At 40.6% G+C, this 16998-nt stretch overlaps 1 protein-coding gene across 2 annotated transcripts in view; it reads left to right on the forward strand.

Annotated features, from left to right (window-relative positions):
* Positions 1 to 16998, forward strand: part of RASA3 (RAS p21 protein activator 3) — a 132229-nt gene that overhangs the window by 43063 nt on the left and 72168 nt on the right. For both annotated transcript variants that reach the window (XM_039549555.1, XM_039549559.1), the window contains exon 3: positions 6987 to 7090. In XM_039549555.1, coding sequence (XP_039405489.1) covers positions 6987 to 7090 — 104 coding nt within the window. The remainder of the gene's footprint in view (positions 1 to 6986; positions 7091 to 16998) is intronic.

Here is a 16998-nt window from a genome sequence, read left to right on the forward strand (position 1 = left end):
TTTTGCCTATTAATTCCCTTTGCTCAGTAAACTACTTATCTTCCCTCACTAGTAGTATTCCCTACATCAGGCTCCACCATCCAGGAGTGCTTCCTAGCTACAGATATTTCCCAAGGATGAACTTTCTTGGCTTGTTGGTGTTAAGAGTGACTTTGCCTTTGCAGTTTGCATCAAATGTGCCCATTCACTTAAAGGGCAGTGTCAGCTGCAACAGGAAATCAAGGCAGCTTCTCAAATCATAGGTGAAGAATGGAAGGAATGTGTCATCTCTAAATTTGTTTCAAGGATATGAATAAAGGCAAAATCTGTCGTACGCTAAGAATCAAATGTCTGACAGCGTGTGCTTTAGAGAGGTGAGCCAAGCATCTTGAGTCTGTGATTATTTAGTTCACCACTATTTCACTGAGGAATTTTTCACGTGCTAAACATAGTGATCAAACCCTGAATGAACAACAAGTGAAGCCAGAGGCACTTTCCCACCCCCAGGTTTTTTTGGTTGGTTTTTTGGGGGTTTTGTTGGTTTGGTTTTTTTTTTTTTTGCTAGTCTCTGGTGAACATAACAGTGAGAACTACAAGTCTGCTGTGTACTTGTGAGCGTATATTGAAATGTGCTGTAAATTCACACTTAAGGCTATGTTCTCTTTAATAAGTGGTTGCCCTGTCTTTGTTTAAGAATTAGATCAGGTAATAAATTCAGCCAGTAGCTCTCAGAACTTTGAGTTATTCTACTGCCATATTTAATGTTGTTATTTTCTAATTCTAGGTTTGCTTAAATCCTTTTCCCCCGTATGTTTGGAGTTCATGGCTGCATAGCTAAACTTCTCATGTTCTGATAACATCTTGGATGCAGGCCTCTTCTCAGATTTTAAACACAAAGTTGTTTCCCTTAGTTGGAGTGTTGCCAAAATTAGCTGTTGTATCTGAGTTAACTCCATTAGCTGCTTCTGCATTCTTACATTGCCAGCTCACCTTCTTGAAATAACAGCTTTGCCCAGCCCAGGGGCCTTAAGCAGAGAGGCCTTGAGGTAGATGTTGCAGCGTGTTCTGCAGCTTTACCCCCATGTGTTCCCAGGATGTGCCATCTTCTGCATGCAACAGCACCTAACTGTGGCTTGAATTCCTAATAAACTTCAGTTCTGGAACACTCAAGCTTCTAAAGGAAAGGTTTAAGATTGGTAAGGGGTACAACTTTAGCCTGGTCAGGGATATTATTGAAGCCAAGGACTGCATGGTTGTGCAGGGAAGTAATATAGCTGGGAAGGGTGCCAGTAAGGGAAGCCAGACTTAATGGAAGAAGGAGAGTGAGGTGAACCTTGAGACCCAAGGCAGGGTTTATGAATGAGAGCGTTTATCTATATGAAAAACCACCCATGTGAGTAACAACTGTTGGTGTTTAGGCTGCTTTGAGTGATTTTAAAAAAAAGTAAATGCAGCTGTAATGTGACTTCTGCTGTTTGTGTGTGTCGTCTTACAGAATATTTTGGGAGGTGACCAGGGGCCAAACGGCTGCTGCTTCAATTTATCATAATCCTTGTAAGCCTCATTGAGCCAAACCAGCAACTGTCAAGTGAGGTTGATAACTATAGCTCATGTGTCTGTCTGTCTCTTCTGAGCACAGGACTGAGAAAATGCACACTGCTTTATTTTTTCCTCAGTGTAGTAGGGCTGGTTATGGATGTGACAAAGCACTGTTCATCTGAGTGTCTCTGCACAGTGACGTGAGAAACAATTCACTTAGGTTCGGTGGGTGTCTGGTAGACTGCAGCCAGCACTCTCAACAGTGGGCATGAGTGATATGTTTGGATTTCGATGTTGCCTCCTGTGCCGTATACTTCCTGTTGCATGTCCTCTGCCAAATCTGTGCTTCAAATATAATATTAGTTATTTTTAATAAAATGTGTCAGAAAGCTACCATGACATCTGCCAGCTTTGGCTTTTATTTGCCTGTTGTTTTGTAGTTCTGTGTCTAGTAAGAGACTGAAGTACATTCAGATTTTATTTGGCTTGATGTATCTGCTTTGAATAAACCTTCTCTCTTCTACCCTACTCCCTTTACATATGCTGCAAAGCATAGCATAAAAAGTATTAGCCACGTAGTAGAAAAAGCGTAGTAGTAGAAACAAACAAGTGTGCTCCTTTGTACAAGACTGATTTTGCTTCCTGCTCACATGGTGATGTGAACTCTGGTGTTCAGTTCATGCAGCAGGATGAATCCAGTATTTCTAAACCTTTTAAAATAGTCAGAGGACATGGGGTTGCCTGTGGCATGTTAATAGTCCTTACTTTTAATCACAAAAGCAGTCAGAAAAAAAATCCATACACAAAGAATTCTGGTTTGAGGGGTTTCATTATTATTCATCGTGCAACTCTTTCACTTCATCCACTGAAGTACTGGTGCCAACACAAAAACAAAACTGCTTTAGCAAATCCTAAGTATTGAGAAACAAGCACGAGATTTTGTAACACAGCCTGAAACTAAAGAAATGTTTTTACACTAACATTTGTTCTATGAAATCTCTTCCCCTCTGTTAATATTATTTGTGATGATATCAGTAGATATCTGAAGCTATGAAATAAAATTGCAAGTATGTTTCTGGAATTTAGTAAAATGTAAATGTGAACAATTTTTGAACCCTTTCTAGAGGGTTTATTGTGTTCGAAGTAAGGATTCTTTATTTGCTTTCATTCTACTTGATCTGCACAGTAATTTCTGTTTCTCTTCTCCTTCCCTGTCTCCTCCTGAAAATATCTATTGCCAAAACATGCATTAGAAGAGATTCAAAAATAGATACCTTGAAATGGGGAGGGCTGGACAGCTGTAAGTAAGTGAAACAATACATAGAGGGATCTTTTTTAGTTTTGTTTTCTTGGTATTCCTGCTCCCATGCCATGAGCATTCAGAACAAGCAAGTTTTTGGTGAGGGGAGAGTGAGTATGCCTGAAGATTCAAATCCATTGCACTATTTATGCATCTTTTTGACTTGATTTTTTGTGTGTATCTCTTCTGTGATGAGAGCTGTGGAATCATACTAGGGAGAGTGTCCTGAGGAGGGATTGATCAGTGTATGTGTTGGTGGTCAAGGCTGTACAAAAGCTGTGCAATAAGAGAGCCTTGTGCTTCCTGAGGAAGAAGGACAGTTTAGGTCAGGCTTCCCTCTTTCAGAACATATTAAGGTGATGTGCATGTAGTGAAAAAGAAATGAGAAAGGAGTGTGAAGTGAGAGTATGTGGAATAGAAGGTTAGTCAGGCCCTTATGTGCCTGAAAGCTTGGAGCAAGGATTTAAAAATTAGTACAGGTCTTTTCTCCATTTCTAAACTCATCAGGAAAATAAGAGACAGCGACTTAAGAACAAGCCCTGTTTCATAACTAAAGAGTAGCTGATACCTGCTCTGATACTCTTCTTGTTGCTGTGATGGCAAAACTGAAACGAAATTAGCAGAGCTGTACTAAACTTAGTAGTCTTTACTGAAAAAGCTGGGTTTGGAAATGCAGTTAAGTTCAGCATGGAAGGAGATGAATTGCATTTTCAAGGGAGATCCACTGTTTCTGGCCTTGCAAGTTCCTGCTCTCAGCAGTTACGTCCCATCACTTGTTTGAAGTCCAGAAGAAACTGAAATAATGACAGCACTGGTCTTGTCCATGCCCTTCCCTTGTGATCATATTGATTTGCAGTCTATACTGCCAGGGTTGGGGAGGAGGCCCTCATTGTTAGTCCTCCACTATGAATGATTAAAATTTCTCCTGAGTGTAGGGCTGATTCATCTACATCAAAAGTTCAACTCAAAACCTGTATGTTGAATCTGAACTCACTTGGTTCTTGAAAGATTTTTGAGTTTTCGACCGGGTTAGTTCCAGTATTTGTTTTGGAGGATGTTGTCAGACTCCCGAGGGCTGTGTAGGCAGATGTTGCTGCTTTTTATTAATTGCTCTGTCAAAATAAAAGTACTTACTGAATCTCCGTCAGACAAATTCTGGCTTTTCGGAGAGAGGAGACACTGGGGAAGGCATTTAGCTGTTCTTTTGGAAAAACCATTCTGGAGCCCTGGGGTTCTCGTTCAAGATAAGTTAGCTTGGGAAATAAATCACGGGATTTGACTGCTGCGACCTCTTGCTCTTCAGGTCTGGGTGGGAGACAAAGCGAGTACTGTTCTGAAGAGATACATGGAGAAAAGGCACACATCTAAGTGGAAGCTGGAAGCATTTGTGTGGTTGCTTTTGATTCCTTCAAAAAGAAGTTACTGTTTCTGCAGAGCTACACAAGATTGGGTTGGGGACATACCAGATTTATCTTGATGTGTATCCTTACAGTTAAAACTTTGCTGGCTAATTACCGAGTGCAGATTGAGTATGCTTGTGTTGGAAATCTGCTTGCTTAAATTAATTAAGAACCAATGCACCTCAGGGGTGTTACCTGAGTGATAGAGGTTGTGAATCTACGAGGGGTTCAAGATCTCAGAGGGGAAAAACCAAGAGCAGAACAAAGCTTCTCTTCTGGGCTCAGACTGCACTGCTAGGACTAATAAACCTTGTGCCAGAAGTAGTGACCTGATATGGTCCCTGCATGGCTAAGTCAGCCTTCATAGCATTTCTTCTGTTAATTAGCCTCTTTCTGATTCTGTGCATTGGGCTAGGTACCTCCTGCTGTCCACTCTGCTTTTCTGACTCTTGTTTATTTTGCTGTGGTGTGATCTTAGTTGAATTCTGCCTCTGTTCAACACCCATGACAAACATTAATAGGGGGACTTGCCAAAGGTCCCAGTTGATATCTCTTCCCTGCTCTTCCCCCCAGAATCAGTAAATTATGCTCAGTGTAAGTCAGTTGTATTTACATTGCATTTAGACTTGCAGTGTACTGAAGCATATTTTTGATAGAGGATTGGATATATAATCCACAGTTCATTAAGTATTGTTTCATTCTAAGGTCATTAGTGAATAAATTAATCTGTCATGGTCTTCCAGCAGAAAGGACAATTTTATGGCTGAATAGAGTATTAAAGCTTAGAATGATGAAAGTGTTTTGCATGTATAATGCACTAGATATTTGGGCAGTATTAATGCATTTGTGTGGCGCCCTCAGGTCAAGCCTGTGCGTGAAAACTTGCACCAAGTGATGTGCACAGAATGAGGCCCTCGGGGCTGCCAGCAGAAGCATGGCTGCTGGGACAGTCATATAGCTCCCAGTTTGGTAGAAGCTGCTTGTAACAAAGAGTTAAGGTATTTTGTGCCTGAGGTGTGGCTGTGAAATTCCTACTTCCAAATAAAACCTCTCAGAGCAGAACCATTAAGGAGGATGTAACAAAGAGTGCTGAATCGGATGGGGCAGTTGGGACAAACAGTCAAACCAGCTGCCATTTCCAGCTGTCAGATTTGCCTCCCCTGCCTTCACAGCAGGGATGACTGAGTGGGCCTCACACTGGTTTTCATAACTTACGGGTGGATGCATTTATTTCAAGGAATGGGATTTCAGTGGTGGAAGTTTAGCCTATGGGTGTGCCTTGGGCTTTGTTGTTCCTCCAACATGTGTTCTTCCTTGTGGCTAGTGGAGTAGTGACTTAAATAATGTTCTTGGTGAATATTGAGCGATGTCTCTGGATTTCATGAAATTAATGTGGCATTTTCCCTTCAAACGCAGACTGGTTAGCTAATTTGCAGTGCCTTTGTGTTTTGAGGGAGACTTGTCAGCTAGCTCTTGAGGGAACGTAGTTATTCTGGGGGAGAGTATTTTTCCTGTAGATGGAAATACACGCAGAAACACATGTTGGTGTAAAACATCCTGAAACAAGCCACGGGAATGACCTTTCCTGACAAAATTCTGAAAAATTTAAAGTTAATCCAAGGAACTGTTAATAATTTTGTAGATCTAATTTTCTAACATAAAAACCTTTCAATAATCATTAAAACGACAGAACAATTCTGTCTCATTTTTGAGCTCAACTAAGGCAATAAGGAGGTCTGTGTTTAAGAGGGGAAGAAAAAACTTGCTGGCTTTTGGCCTGTTGGAATTAGATTTATTGTTAAGTCTACATCTGCAGTGCTTGCTGTATTTGTCCATGTGACTCAAATCGCATCCACTCATTTAGATCTACTGAAGCATGAGTGACTTGGAATGAAAGGTCTGTGTAAAATGGTAGACCTGTCAATGAATAAATAATGTTGTTATATGCTTATAGTTCCTAGGAGTAAATCCTTAACCATATAATTCGATGGAAAGAAAGTGAAAGGGAAAGCCAGGTGTCTGAGATTTGTTTTTTCCCCATTTAAATTGGTAGGATCCAAAGAAAACCCCTTAGGTCCCTAAAGAGCTTTTCATACTGGGATAGAATTTTTTTTAAAATGTGGTCTTACTGTAAAAAAAATTATTCTATGCAATTCCACTATGCAAAAAAGAGATATGCAGTGCTCTGAGGTAACAAGCATGGAGCCAGCTCCAAGGCTTAGTTACCATCAGCTGACTGAATCTGACTTTATATAAGAGACTTTGCAGGGGACAAGAAAAGATGCAATGGCTGTAGGCATTTTATTTTAAGTATACTAAATGCTTTAAAAAAAAAATGCTACGAACCATACTGTATTTTGCTCATCCTGTTCATGTATGCTTTTGTGGTCTCTATCCTAATGATCTACTGTAGGCATTCTGTGGCAGCAGGGGCCTCTCTCTACCCTTCAAGGCACTGTATGTTAACAAATAATGTGGTCTCTGCCCCCTTTGTGAAGGGGCACTTGTTTTCCAGATAGAAAGAAGTATCTGTTCTTTTTTGCACATTAAAAAATCTTCTTCTCTGGGCAGTTAAGATATTTAGGAAGAGTCAAAATGGAACAGTGCTTGACAGTGCACATTCATTGGTGGGAAAGACCATCACAGTCCAGAGTGATGTTCTGGGTGTGAAATATCAACACACTGGCTTGTCCAGGATACCAACACTAATCTATTTTCCTTTTTTTTGTGTGTGTTTGTGTATGTTGGTGTTTTTGTTGTTCACTCAGCCCCTTCTATGGAGAAGACTTTTACTGTGAAATTCCTCGGACCTTTCGCCATCTGTCATTTTATATTTTTGACAGAGATGTTTTTCGAAGGGATTCCATCATAGGTATGTGTTCATAAATTACTACTTTCTTAACAGCTTATTTCTCTTGGATTTTAACTTTTACATCATATATGGTCTTACGAGTTGGGGGTCTTGATAGGACTGATGACGATAGTGGTAAGTGCTGCTCAGTATTGCCCTTCTTTTGCCACTTGACAAAAATGCCTTCAGTATTACATATTATATATAAAAAAGCTGGGTAGATAAGCACTGTCTGTGATAGTGAATGCAGATTGTAGTTTAACTGAAAACTGTAGTTTAACTGAAACAGGCTATAAAGCCTTGTTTAAATGCTGACAACATCATTTGTTACTGCAAATGTTGCTTTTTTTTTTTTTTTCCTAAATGCAAGGCCTTTAATCTTGCAGTTTTCCAGGGTCCTCACACTTGTCTGTGTGCAGTATTGTTAAACTGTGACTACCTTAACAACAGGCAGAGGAATAGCTGCTGGCCATAGATACCCCAAGTACAATGATGACAGAATTTTTTGGAGTGTATCAGATCAAGCTGTCACAGAATAGTTCTAAAAGACTTCCAGTGCCTGTTTGTGATTGACGAGATTCCTGCTTTTCCAGATATTATTTGCGATGCATTTCATCTGCAGCAAATTGCATGACACTGCATTTATCTCTTTGGGGATAAAAACCTAGTAAAATTCAGTTGTTATTGAGGGGAACAGTTTCTATTTTACATCAGTTGAACACTTTGGACTTTTTTTTTTTTTTTTTTTTAGTTATTTATCTAAATAGTAGTGTATGACTACCATGGCTATAGCTATCACTGAGATGTATGTCTTGACGGAGTTGTAGAGAGGAGATTATCAGATGTTGAGCAAGTTTGTATAATGGCACAGAATTTATCATCTTAAACCATGGCATGGTGGTGCAGATATTTTATATGTATCTTTACATTACAGTAATTTGTCATGCAGTCACAAGCTTTTTCTTTAATTATTGTTATACATATGAGCTGGGAAAGCAGGTCATCATTCTCTTTGTCCGTAAGTGAGCTCATGTGTTTAGCATCCTGGAGAGGAGGGAGTCAGTTTCTGATTGTTGAGTGAGCTTTTGGAAAGCTTTTTGTCTCTCTAATGTCTAGTTTCCTTTGCATTTTGAAAGTAACACCTCCCTTCTTTCAACTGATGAGTTTTTCATTGTTGAAATTATCTGATCTCTTGTGTGTCACCAGTTATTAGCAGCTGCAGTGACCCATCAACAGGCCAGGGACTTTACTTGCTCAGGGCTTTACTCCCTCTCTCGGAAAAACAGTCACTTGAACCACTTAATACATGTCAGACTCATGAAATTGCAGATCAAGAAGTGAAAATATTTTTGTTTTCTCCATGTTTCCTAAGTTCATGTTTTAGTAATCAAGCTCTGATGTTAGAGGGGAATTATTCAGGAGCTGCTAGAGTAATCTTAAAGATACTGGGAGCAGTTTGTGAAAAAGACTTGCAGAAAATACAAAGACTTTTGTTTGCATGCTTGAATTATTGATGAAGTTTTCATTTTTCACTATCTCTTCAGGAAATGGCAAAGTTAACTTTTGCATGTGTTGCAGAATCCACAGGTAGGCAAACTGGTATGTTACCATACTGGTCTTAGGATCATAGAAAGGCCTGGGTTGGAAGGGACTTTAAAGGCCATCTAGTTTCAACACCCCTGGTTGGAACATGGTGAAGTAGACCCCTTCCACTAGACCAGGTTGCTCAGAGCTCCGTGCGACTTGGCACTGAACACTTCCAGGGATGGGGCATCCACAGCTTCTCTTAGCAACCTGTTCCATGCCTCACCACCCTCACAGAAAAGAATTCATTCCTAATGCCTACTCTAAACCTACTCTCAGTTTAAGGCCATTCCCCCTTGTCCTCTAACTACATGCCCTATAAAAAGTCCCTCTTCAGCCTTCTTGTTCAGGCACTGGGAGACTGCTATAAAATCTCCTTGGAGCCATGTCTTCTCCCGGCTGAACAGCCTGTCTCATAGGAGAGGTGCTCCAGCCCTCCGATAAACTTACTGACCCTCCTCTGGACCTGTTTCAGCAAGTCCACATCCTTCTTGTGTTGGGGGCCCCAGACCTGGACAAAGTACACCAGCTCGGGGTCTCACAAGAGCAGAGTTAGAGGGTCAGAATCACCTCCCTAGACTTGCTGGTCACTGGGATACCGTTGACTTTGAAGTTTGAAGTGCACATTGTTGGATCATGTTGAGCTTCTTGTCCACCAACACCGCCAAGTCCTTCTCTTCAGGGCTGCTCTGAATCCGTTCTCTACCCAGCTTGTGTTTGAGCTTCTGATTGCCCTGACCCACGTGCAGGACCTAGTACTTGGCCTTGTTAAACTTAATGAAGTTCCCACTGTCTCACCTTTTCAACCTGTTCAAGTCCCCCTTCATGCCATTCCTCCTTTCCAGCGTGTTAACCAGACCACATAGCTTGGTGTCAGCATTGATGTAGCACTAGAAGCCAAAACTCTGGTGTTTCCTGTCTACATTGAAATTTCACAGTGCATATTATCTATTGCAGTATTTTTTCCTCCCTTCCTCTGTTCCCCTTCCTCCTTATTGCAGGCATATTTTGAAAAGCATTTCAAAGATTTGGAAGTGTGATAAATAGCACTGAAGAGAAGAAGAAAAAAAATCCAGAATTACGGTCAGTTTGATACTGCTCTCTAAGTTCCGCTTGTAGTAGGAAAATTTTCTGGAAAGACAACAGTGCTCTGGAGTAACTCCATGGGGCGGTTTTCAGTAGTTCCTATTGAATGGGAGGCAGCAGCAGCAGCAAAGCTCAACAGCAGAGTTTTTTTGAACAAGAGAACTCTTTGATAAAAGTCTGTCATATTTAAAAGCAGTAGTTGCTCTATGTGTATCTTCAGCTCAGTTTTAAGACTTAAACTTTTTCTTGAAGAGGCTTGAGCAAGAAAGGTTTGGAAGAGGTCCCTACTGAAAAGGATGGTCAGAGTAGAACTTGAGTGAGCTCTTTTCCACTGAACCACCAAATTCTCCAGTTAGGGGCCCTTTGTTTGCATTCTGGAGATCACTTGTTACATTATGTTATCATGAGACAAATCTGTTGAAGAAAATGTGGTTACTCATGCTCATCCAGCAATGAACTTTCTCAGAGGAGGGAGTTGGGGGTTGTGTCTTCCATCCAGGAGAGACTAATTTTAAGTCCATACGTTACTGAGATTGTGAATTTACCTCTGTGTGATCTGCAGTGTTTGATGTCTCTTTGCATTGTTTTTTTCGCTGGTTTTGAGGGGGTTTTAAGACAGAGAATGGAGTGCATATATGTCAAAATGGTGAGAATTTGGCAAGTAGCTTTTTTTTGAAGATGATTAGTTAGCAGAATTCCTTTTGGTTCACTGTTTAATGTTTCCAGGACTTTTGCTTGGTGTTACAATACTGACTTCCAGGGTTACCGGACTTCAGGCATGCCTTTACTTATTCAAATATGAAGTATAAGTTTCTGATGGTAAATTCTTTAACTTCAGAAATGCAACTCTGTGTGTGACAGATGAGAATGCTTAAGCTACCAAAAGCGGAAGATGTGGGAGAGAGAATATGAAAAACAAGAACCCCCTGAAGCCTCTGACACAAACTTCCGAGAAGAGTCAAACAAACTCAAACTGGAACATGTGTAGCAGATATGTTTTGGAACATGCTGTAGTATTTTGGCATACAGGATGGGAGGATTGTGCAGATAAAGATATCTTTGGAGTTTGCATGTTCATTTATTACATTTGCATTTTCTTAATTGTAATTGCTAAGTCATCTGGGATTTTGTTTGTTTAACAGACAACTCTTGAACAACTGTGTCTTGGAAGAATCTTGTATGCTGGTTGAAATGCAAACATAATGAAGAAAATGCGGAGTTCAGTGGATCTGAAATACTATTTTTCTCTTTTTGTAGATAAAATGTAGCAAATAGTTACTGTGAAAGTAAACTAGTCTTAAGTTGTTTAATTGATATTGACTGTTAGTGCATAGGGTTTATGTACTGATTAATATAGTATGTTGAGATGCTTTGAGTAGGAAATATACTACTGAAAGCAATGGTAAATGCAATTTAAAATTGCATGTTTGTTTCTGAATGATCAAAGCAGTAGTAGGCCAATTTGCAGTGGAATATGTGTCTATAATATGTAGAATAGCTATTTCCATCTAGTTGTTACAATCAGAAAAGCATAGAGGAGATGGGACTAATTTGAAAAACTGTCAGTTGGTACCCCTCCAGTAATAATGGGAAAAAAAAGATGTCTCTGGGTAGATGCAGCAGAAGAAATATTAGGATAGTAGTGCTGCTATGCCAGGCAAATAGTCTTTAATGATTGTTTTGATATTTTTCAGCTTTTTAGAAATGTTGAATGAGACATGCTGTGACAATAAATTGGGCTTCTCACACTTCAATAACTGAGCTAGATTTAGTGAGGAAAATATATCCATGATATGCCCTGAGCTGGTATTCTTCTAGGTGTGTAGTGAATAGCTCAGGCTGCCAGGGTGTGACCTTAAACATACAGATCAGTTCAAAAACAGGAAACGTGCCACACCAAGTCACTTAACACTTCAGTGAGAGATTAGTTAATATCGTCTGTCCTTCAGGTGACAAGTGCACAATTATTTATCCTCTACTTAAGTCAGTTCAGTTTTTTTTGCCTCAGCACTTCATTTGGTGAGAGGTACATGAAACTGATTTGCCAACATCTGTGCTAAGCAGGAGCTGCGTAGAACAAAATGCACCCCCATGAAGTTCTGAGGGGGAAGAAGTGCTGCGCTGTCCCCGTAGTGCACTGGGGGGTAAGAACTTTCCTAAGTTTGTGGTACTCCTGGCTGAGGAGAGGCTTGGTTGCTGTGCTGATGGGGATGGAATGGTGCTGAATAAAGGTGTCTAATATTGAAGCTTTTCCGTGAAGGAGCATAAAGCCAGTGCTAGAAGACTAGTGCATGGTTCTTCTGTTAATTACATTTACAGTAACTTCACTGCCCTAAGTCACCTCCATACAGGTTGTTAGGTGTGTTCTATGACAAATTGAAACTCTTGTGGCTATTGTATTCTGGCAGGTTGTAACTCTCTTCTTGCTTAATGCTGGATTAGGTGAAGCAAAGCAAAGCACTAAAATTTGTCTTCGGAAGTAGTTAAACTTAGCTACTCTGGACTAAAATAGATGAAACCAAATCATAGCTCTTGAGACACGCACAAAGTGAAAACACCTTGGAATTGAAAGTTGTTTAAGGCTTGCATGTTTGAGTTACCTGTGCCTTTGTTAATGGTTACTTCCAAAGCTGAAGAGGTGTGTTGTAGAGTTGCCACAATTTATTACCAAATATCCAAGCAAGCTATCTACTGTTATTAGGTAACCCTTACCAAATGTAGCTGAAGCATCACCTTTTTTGTTTCATTATTTTACTGATTTAAAAGAAAAAAAAAAATTTAAAAGAATCATCCTTGCTGAACTGTGCTTGTTGCTAGTTAAGTGTGGGAAAGATCCTCCATACAGCATGAAGCAGAGATCAAAATTTCAGTAGAAAATAGTATTACTTGTTTTCTTCTAGCCTGACCATGGTTTAGGCAGTGGTTTACTGTTTCCGTAATGACTGTTGGGAATAATGTATCTACTCATTATGGTATAAATATAGCTACTAATGAAATAAAAGGAAACAGATGACTCTTCCAGAATGACAAATATCAAGAAGCTATAAACTCAGAATTGTCCTGGAAAGGTTCTCTGCAGCTACATAGAAAGGCTAAAGTAAATACTTTGTGCATAGAATAGGTTGTTAGGATGCACTCACAATATCCTTTAACCTCATGGGTGGTCCCAAGAGCAGGAAAACAAAGTTGAGCTTTCAAAAAGCGGTATCTGTACTTCTCGGATGAAGAGAAAAAATATGAACAAAACTACTGAGGATAATGTGCTAGGACCTGGACCGTACTTTCATGCAGCTCTCCTCCTTACCTAATGACAAGTGTTAATATTGTCTGTATGTAGAATGAGGGAAAGAAGGTGGTGGTTGCTCAGTGCAGGCAGCATGCTCAGGGACTTGGTGCCTGCTGTAAGGCAGACAGCAGTGACTGCAAGTCTGGAGTTCAGGACTGCTGTCCCAACCACAGGCTATATCTGGTGTCTCAAATGTGGGGCCATTTTAAGGGCCCAGAGAGCAGCTGCCAGAGAGGTGATAGCAAAGGTGTGGTTGAGGAGGGTTCTTTTTGTTTGTTTGTTTGGGGGTTTTGCTGTTTTTAACAGGAAGGGAGAGCAGAATTTCTGATGGAAGCTGGGTGAGATCTCTTGAGTTGTGACCAACAAAACAACCCTGATAGAAGATACTTCATGCAAGGCTGCAGCTTGCAGCTCTTAAGGATAGAAGCTATATGTTGTCCACAGCCCACTTTTTTCTCCCTTATTATCCAAGGTAAATCCCACAAAGGGGAAAAATTGATTTACTAAGTGATATTCTTATTCTATTTGGACTAGTTTAAAAAAACCCAAACAAATTAAATTGGGGTCATGAATGTCTCATACCTCAGTACTCTCTGTAGGATGCACTGCTGCTGTGCTGGAAGTGTTCTGCCATTATTGCCACTGAATTCTTACCCATTGTAGCAGATGGTCTAGTAGTGCTTGTGCTTCATGGTGCACTGCACAGGAGCCGTGAGGGAGCAATGCTGCTGCTTCTAAGGCTCAGAAGCCTTATGTTGCCCCTAGTTCTCATCTTTATCTTTGTAATTCTCAAATAGGGGGTTTGCTTGTTTCAATCTTTCTGTGTTTTGGGAGAGGTGACTGAGTTTGTGCTGTTCTTGAACAAGGCAGGCAAAGTTTCTGTACTTTCATTTAAAGACAAATAACCTTTCATACAGATAATTATAAAATTCTAGGCAGGCTGGAATAGCAGTGAGGCTTCTTGTTTCAAGTTGATTAGGTCTCGCAGCCTAAAGTGTTGATTAAAATTGATTGATTTGTCCTTCGTCTTTCCAAGTATTGAAAGTGACTTTGTTTGTGCACCTTCATATCAGTTCTATTAAATGAGTATGCTGATACAGTGTGTCTGTGCACTAAACATAATAACATGAAGCAACTTCTGAAGTAGCTTTGAGGCTCACTTATGCCTAAGACTGCGGCATATAGGAAGGAGACAAAGTAGCCTCTGTTCAGAGCTGAGAGCAGACTCAGTTAATTAGACTGTTGGGGCCTTTTAATGTGTGAGTCAGACCTAACCCTTTGCTGTAAATTAACTGTACTGCAGTCATTGTTAATGGAGGATGTTATATTAAAAAAATACTATATTGTTTCAGCTTGCTTGGGAGCAGTGTGTAAAATTCTGTTGTTTTCACTGTGTAGATATTCCAAGATAAAGATATCCTGAAGAGAAGATACAAGAGCTCCTGAAATGCTCTGATTTTAGGCTTCTGTAAAAATAACAGTTGGATCACTTTTCAGGTAGGGCCTTGTGCCCTTTTAAGATGACAAGTTCCTGTCCTGTTGCTACTGTGACTACTTTTTCAGTAAAGAAATCTTCTAGTAGTCTAGCATCTGTCATAAATATTCACATATCTCAGCTGCAAACTGGAAAATTACTATTAAAAGGTGGGATGTAATCCTTTAACCGATGCCTAACCCTTTTGTCACCAACAGGTAATGCAGACAGGAGGTGGTTATGTATGGATGGAGAATGCCTGAGACAAATTAATCAATTTTGTTAGTCTTTGTATGGAGACGTTGACCCAAACTTAACAAGCCTAGGCATGTCCAGGGACAAGTTAATGGGCTGCATTGACTTGCTTTGGAAAAATGTTTGTAACCAGTGAGGGATATGGGCACTGAGGGTGCGGTGCTTCCACAAGCACTTTCCCAGGCGGTATAGCCAGAAATTCCTACCCTTCTCTGTTCAGTATCTCTGCCTCTGTGCCTAAATTAGTGATCTCCTAGTGGTCTTCTAGCAGTGTTAATGTGACTCTTGAGTGGGGAAGCTCTAAAACAGGTCAGTTGAAATGACCTTTGTGTTAAAAATGCCAACACCCACCCATATGTGATCCCTGAAACATCTCTTATTCCCTTCTCCTCTCCCAGAATGTTTATTTTCATTGTTTGGGTTTTTTTGGATTCACTTGATTTCCTCAACAGTTTCAGTATGCCCTGCTGAGAGGACAGGGGTGCATGGGTGGAGAACGTAGGAGGCTCTTAAATCAGTTTGTACCAGGGATTGTAAAGTGGAATTTGCAGCTTTAAAACCATCCATAGCCTAGGTAGTAACTTTTTTAATCTGTAAGCTATCTGCTCAATAATAGGTTATCGGTATATTGTTTTTTCCCTTAAGAGGGGTTCACAGAAGGAAGAGCTCAATTGTGGCATGTTGCACCTTTGTTTTAAACACAGATCTTAGGATTTAAATGTTCCAGTGAAGGTCTGTTCAGTCTGAAGGGTGTGGGAAAGGGCATAGGGAAATTGCTGCCATATGGGTGGAAGACACACCAGAGTGTGTGAGGTTTTCCTACCCTCCCCCAATCTGAGGTCCTGGTGAGCTTCAGGCTTCAGAAAGAAATTAGTTCAGATGAGAAGAATGCTTTTACTTCATCATTGCTGGTTATTGCTGAGAATCTAACATCTAAAAATGTAATTTATATGAAGTTTTGAAATTACACCTTATATTGTTCAACAAGCTCAGCTATTTCCTGCCTCTTCCCATACAGTCTCAAAAAGCTTAAACAGATGCAGACTCTGCAGCCTGGGGCCACTCTGAGGAAACCAGCAGGAATGGCTGGGTGCCTCAGGTGCAAGATTTAGAGTTTCTTGATGCTGTCTGGAAGCCACCCAAGTCTTGAGAAAGAGTGCAAGACAATGGGCTTGAGTTTGGGAACATGCTGAAGAACCTCAAAGAAGAAAATGTCCTTTAAATGAGTGGTGATAAATCTTTCTGACCTCTCGTGTCGGGTTTATCTTCAGGGAGAATTACAGGTTCTTATCCTGTAGTGTCAGGTCAAATGACAGGTTCCAACAGCTTGTGATTATTGGCCTAGATTTAACCTAGTTCTGGTGCGGCTGGAAGTTGTTTGAGCCAGGTCAGACTTAGGTCAGCCAGTGGAAGAGCAGTAACTGTGTTGACTAGGGCAGAAACATGACCATGCTCAGCGCCTGCACTGTGTTTTATGTGGGTTGGGTGATGAGGAGGAGGAATGTGAGCTGCATGAACATAGGAGCATGGCTGGTGCAGGTAAAGAGTTATTACCAAATTGTGAGGGAAGCTCCTCTGTGTGTATGCAGAGAACTGTTTAATAGGGCAGATCAAACATTCTGCCCTATCAGTAATGTATCTTTGCATATGTTCAGACTGGCCAAACTGTAGGCCCTCTTTTTACTGCTACCTTTTTTTGTTTCCCTAGTAGATTTTTCTTCTTTGTGAACCATTTGGTATGCAATGAAAACCCCTGGATTATAGCCAGCCCAGTCAATAAGTTTCAGTCATTAATAAAACTTGCTTGTGTGCAGAGCAAACGGTGCTGTTCAAACAGTTTCCTAATCAAAACAGTTGTATCACCACGTTAACTCCCTCAGAGCTGGAGGCACGTGCCATTCTCTGTGAACACTCTGTGCTGCAATCATGTACTGACTTTGTGGCCAGACCCACCTGGGTAACCCTGCCATCCTTGGTGCAGAGAGCAGTGGCATTCCCTGCTGAAAGAGGGGGCAGTGATCACACCATTTATCTTCTGTGTACAGGTGCAGATACTGGGAAACCATCCTTGAGTTTTCTGCAAGGCGCTTCTTACATGGGAGGTGACTGTGAATGAGACTGATTGTGGGTGACGGTGTTTGGAAAGTGTTTGGAAAGTGTGTGCAATGCTGCAGTTGAGTGGAGGATTTCTGCAAGAGATTAAAGGGTACAGTGAGGATAGCAAGCAGTGAAAGTAAATAATTT

Source organism: Corvus cornix, chromosome 1 (assembly GCF_000738735.6).
Source record: "Corvus cornix cornix isolate S_Up_H32 chromosome 1, ASM73873v5, whole genome shotgun sequence".
NCBI classification, from domain to species: domain Eukaryota; kingdom Metazoa; phylum Chordata; class Aves; order Passeriformes; family Corvidae; genus Corvus; species Corvus cornix.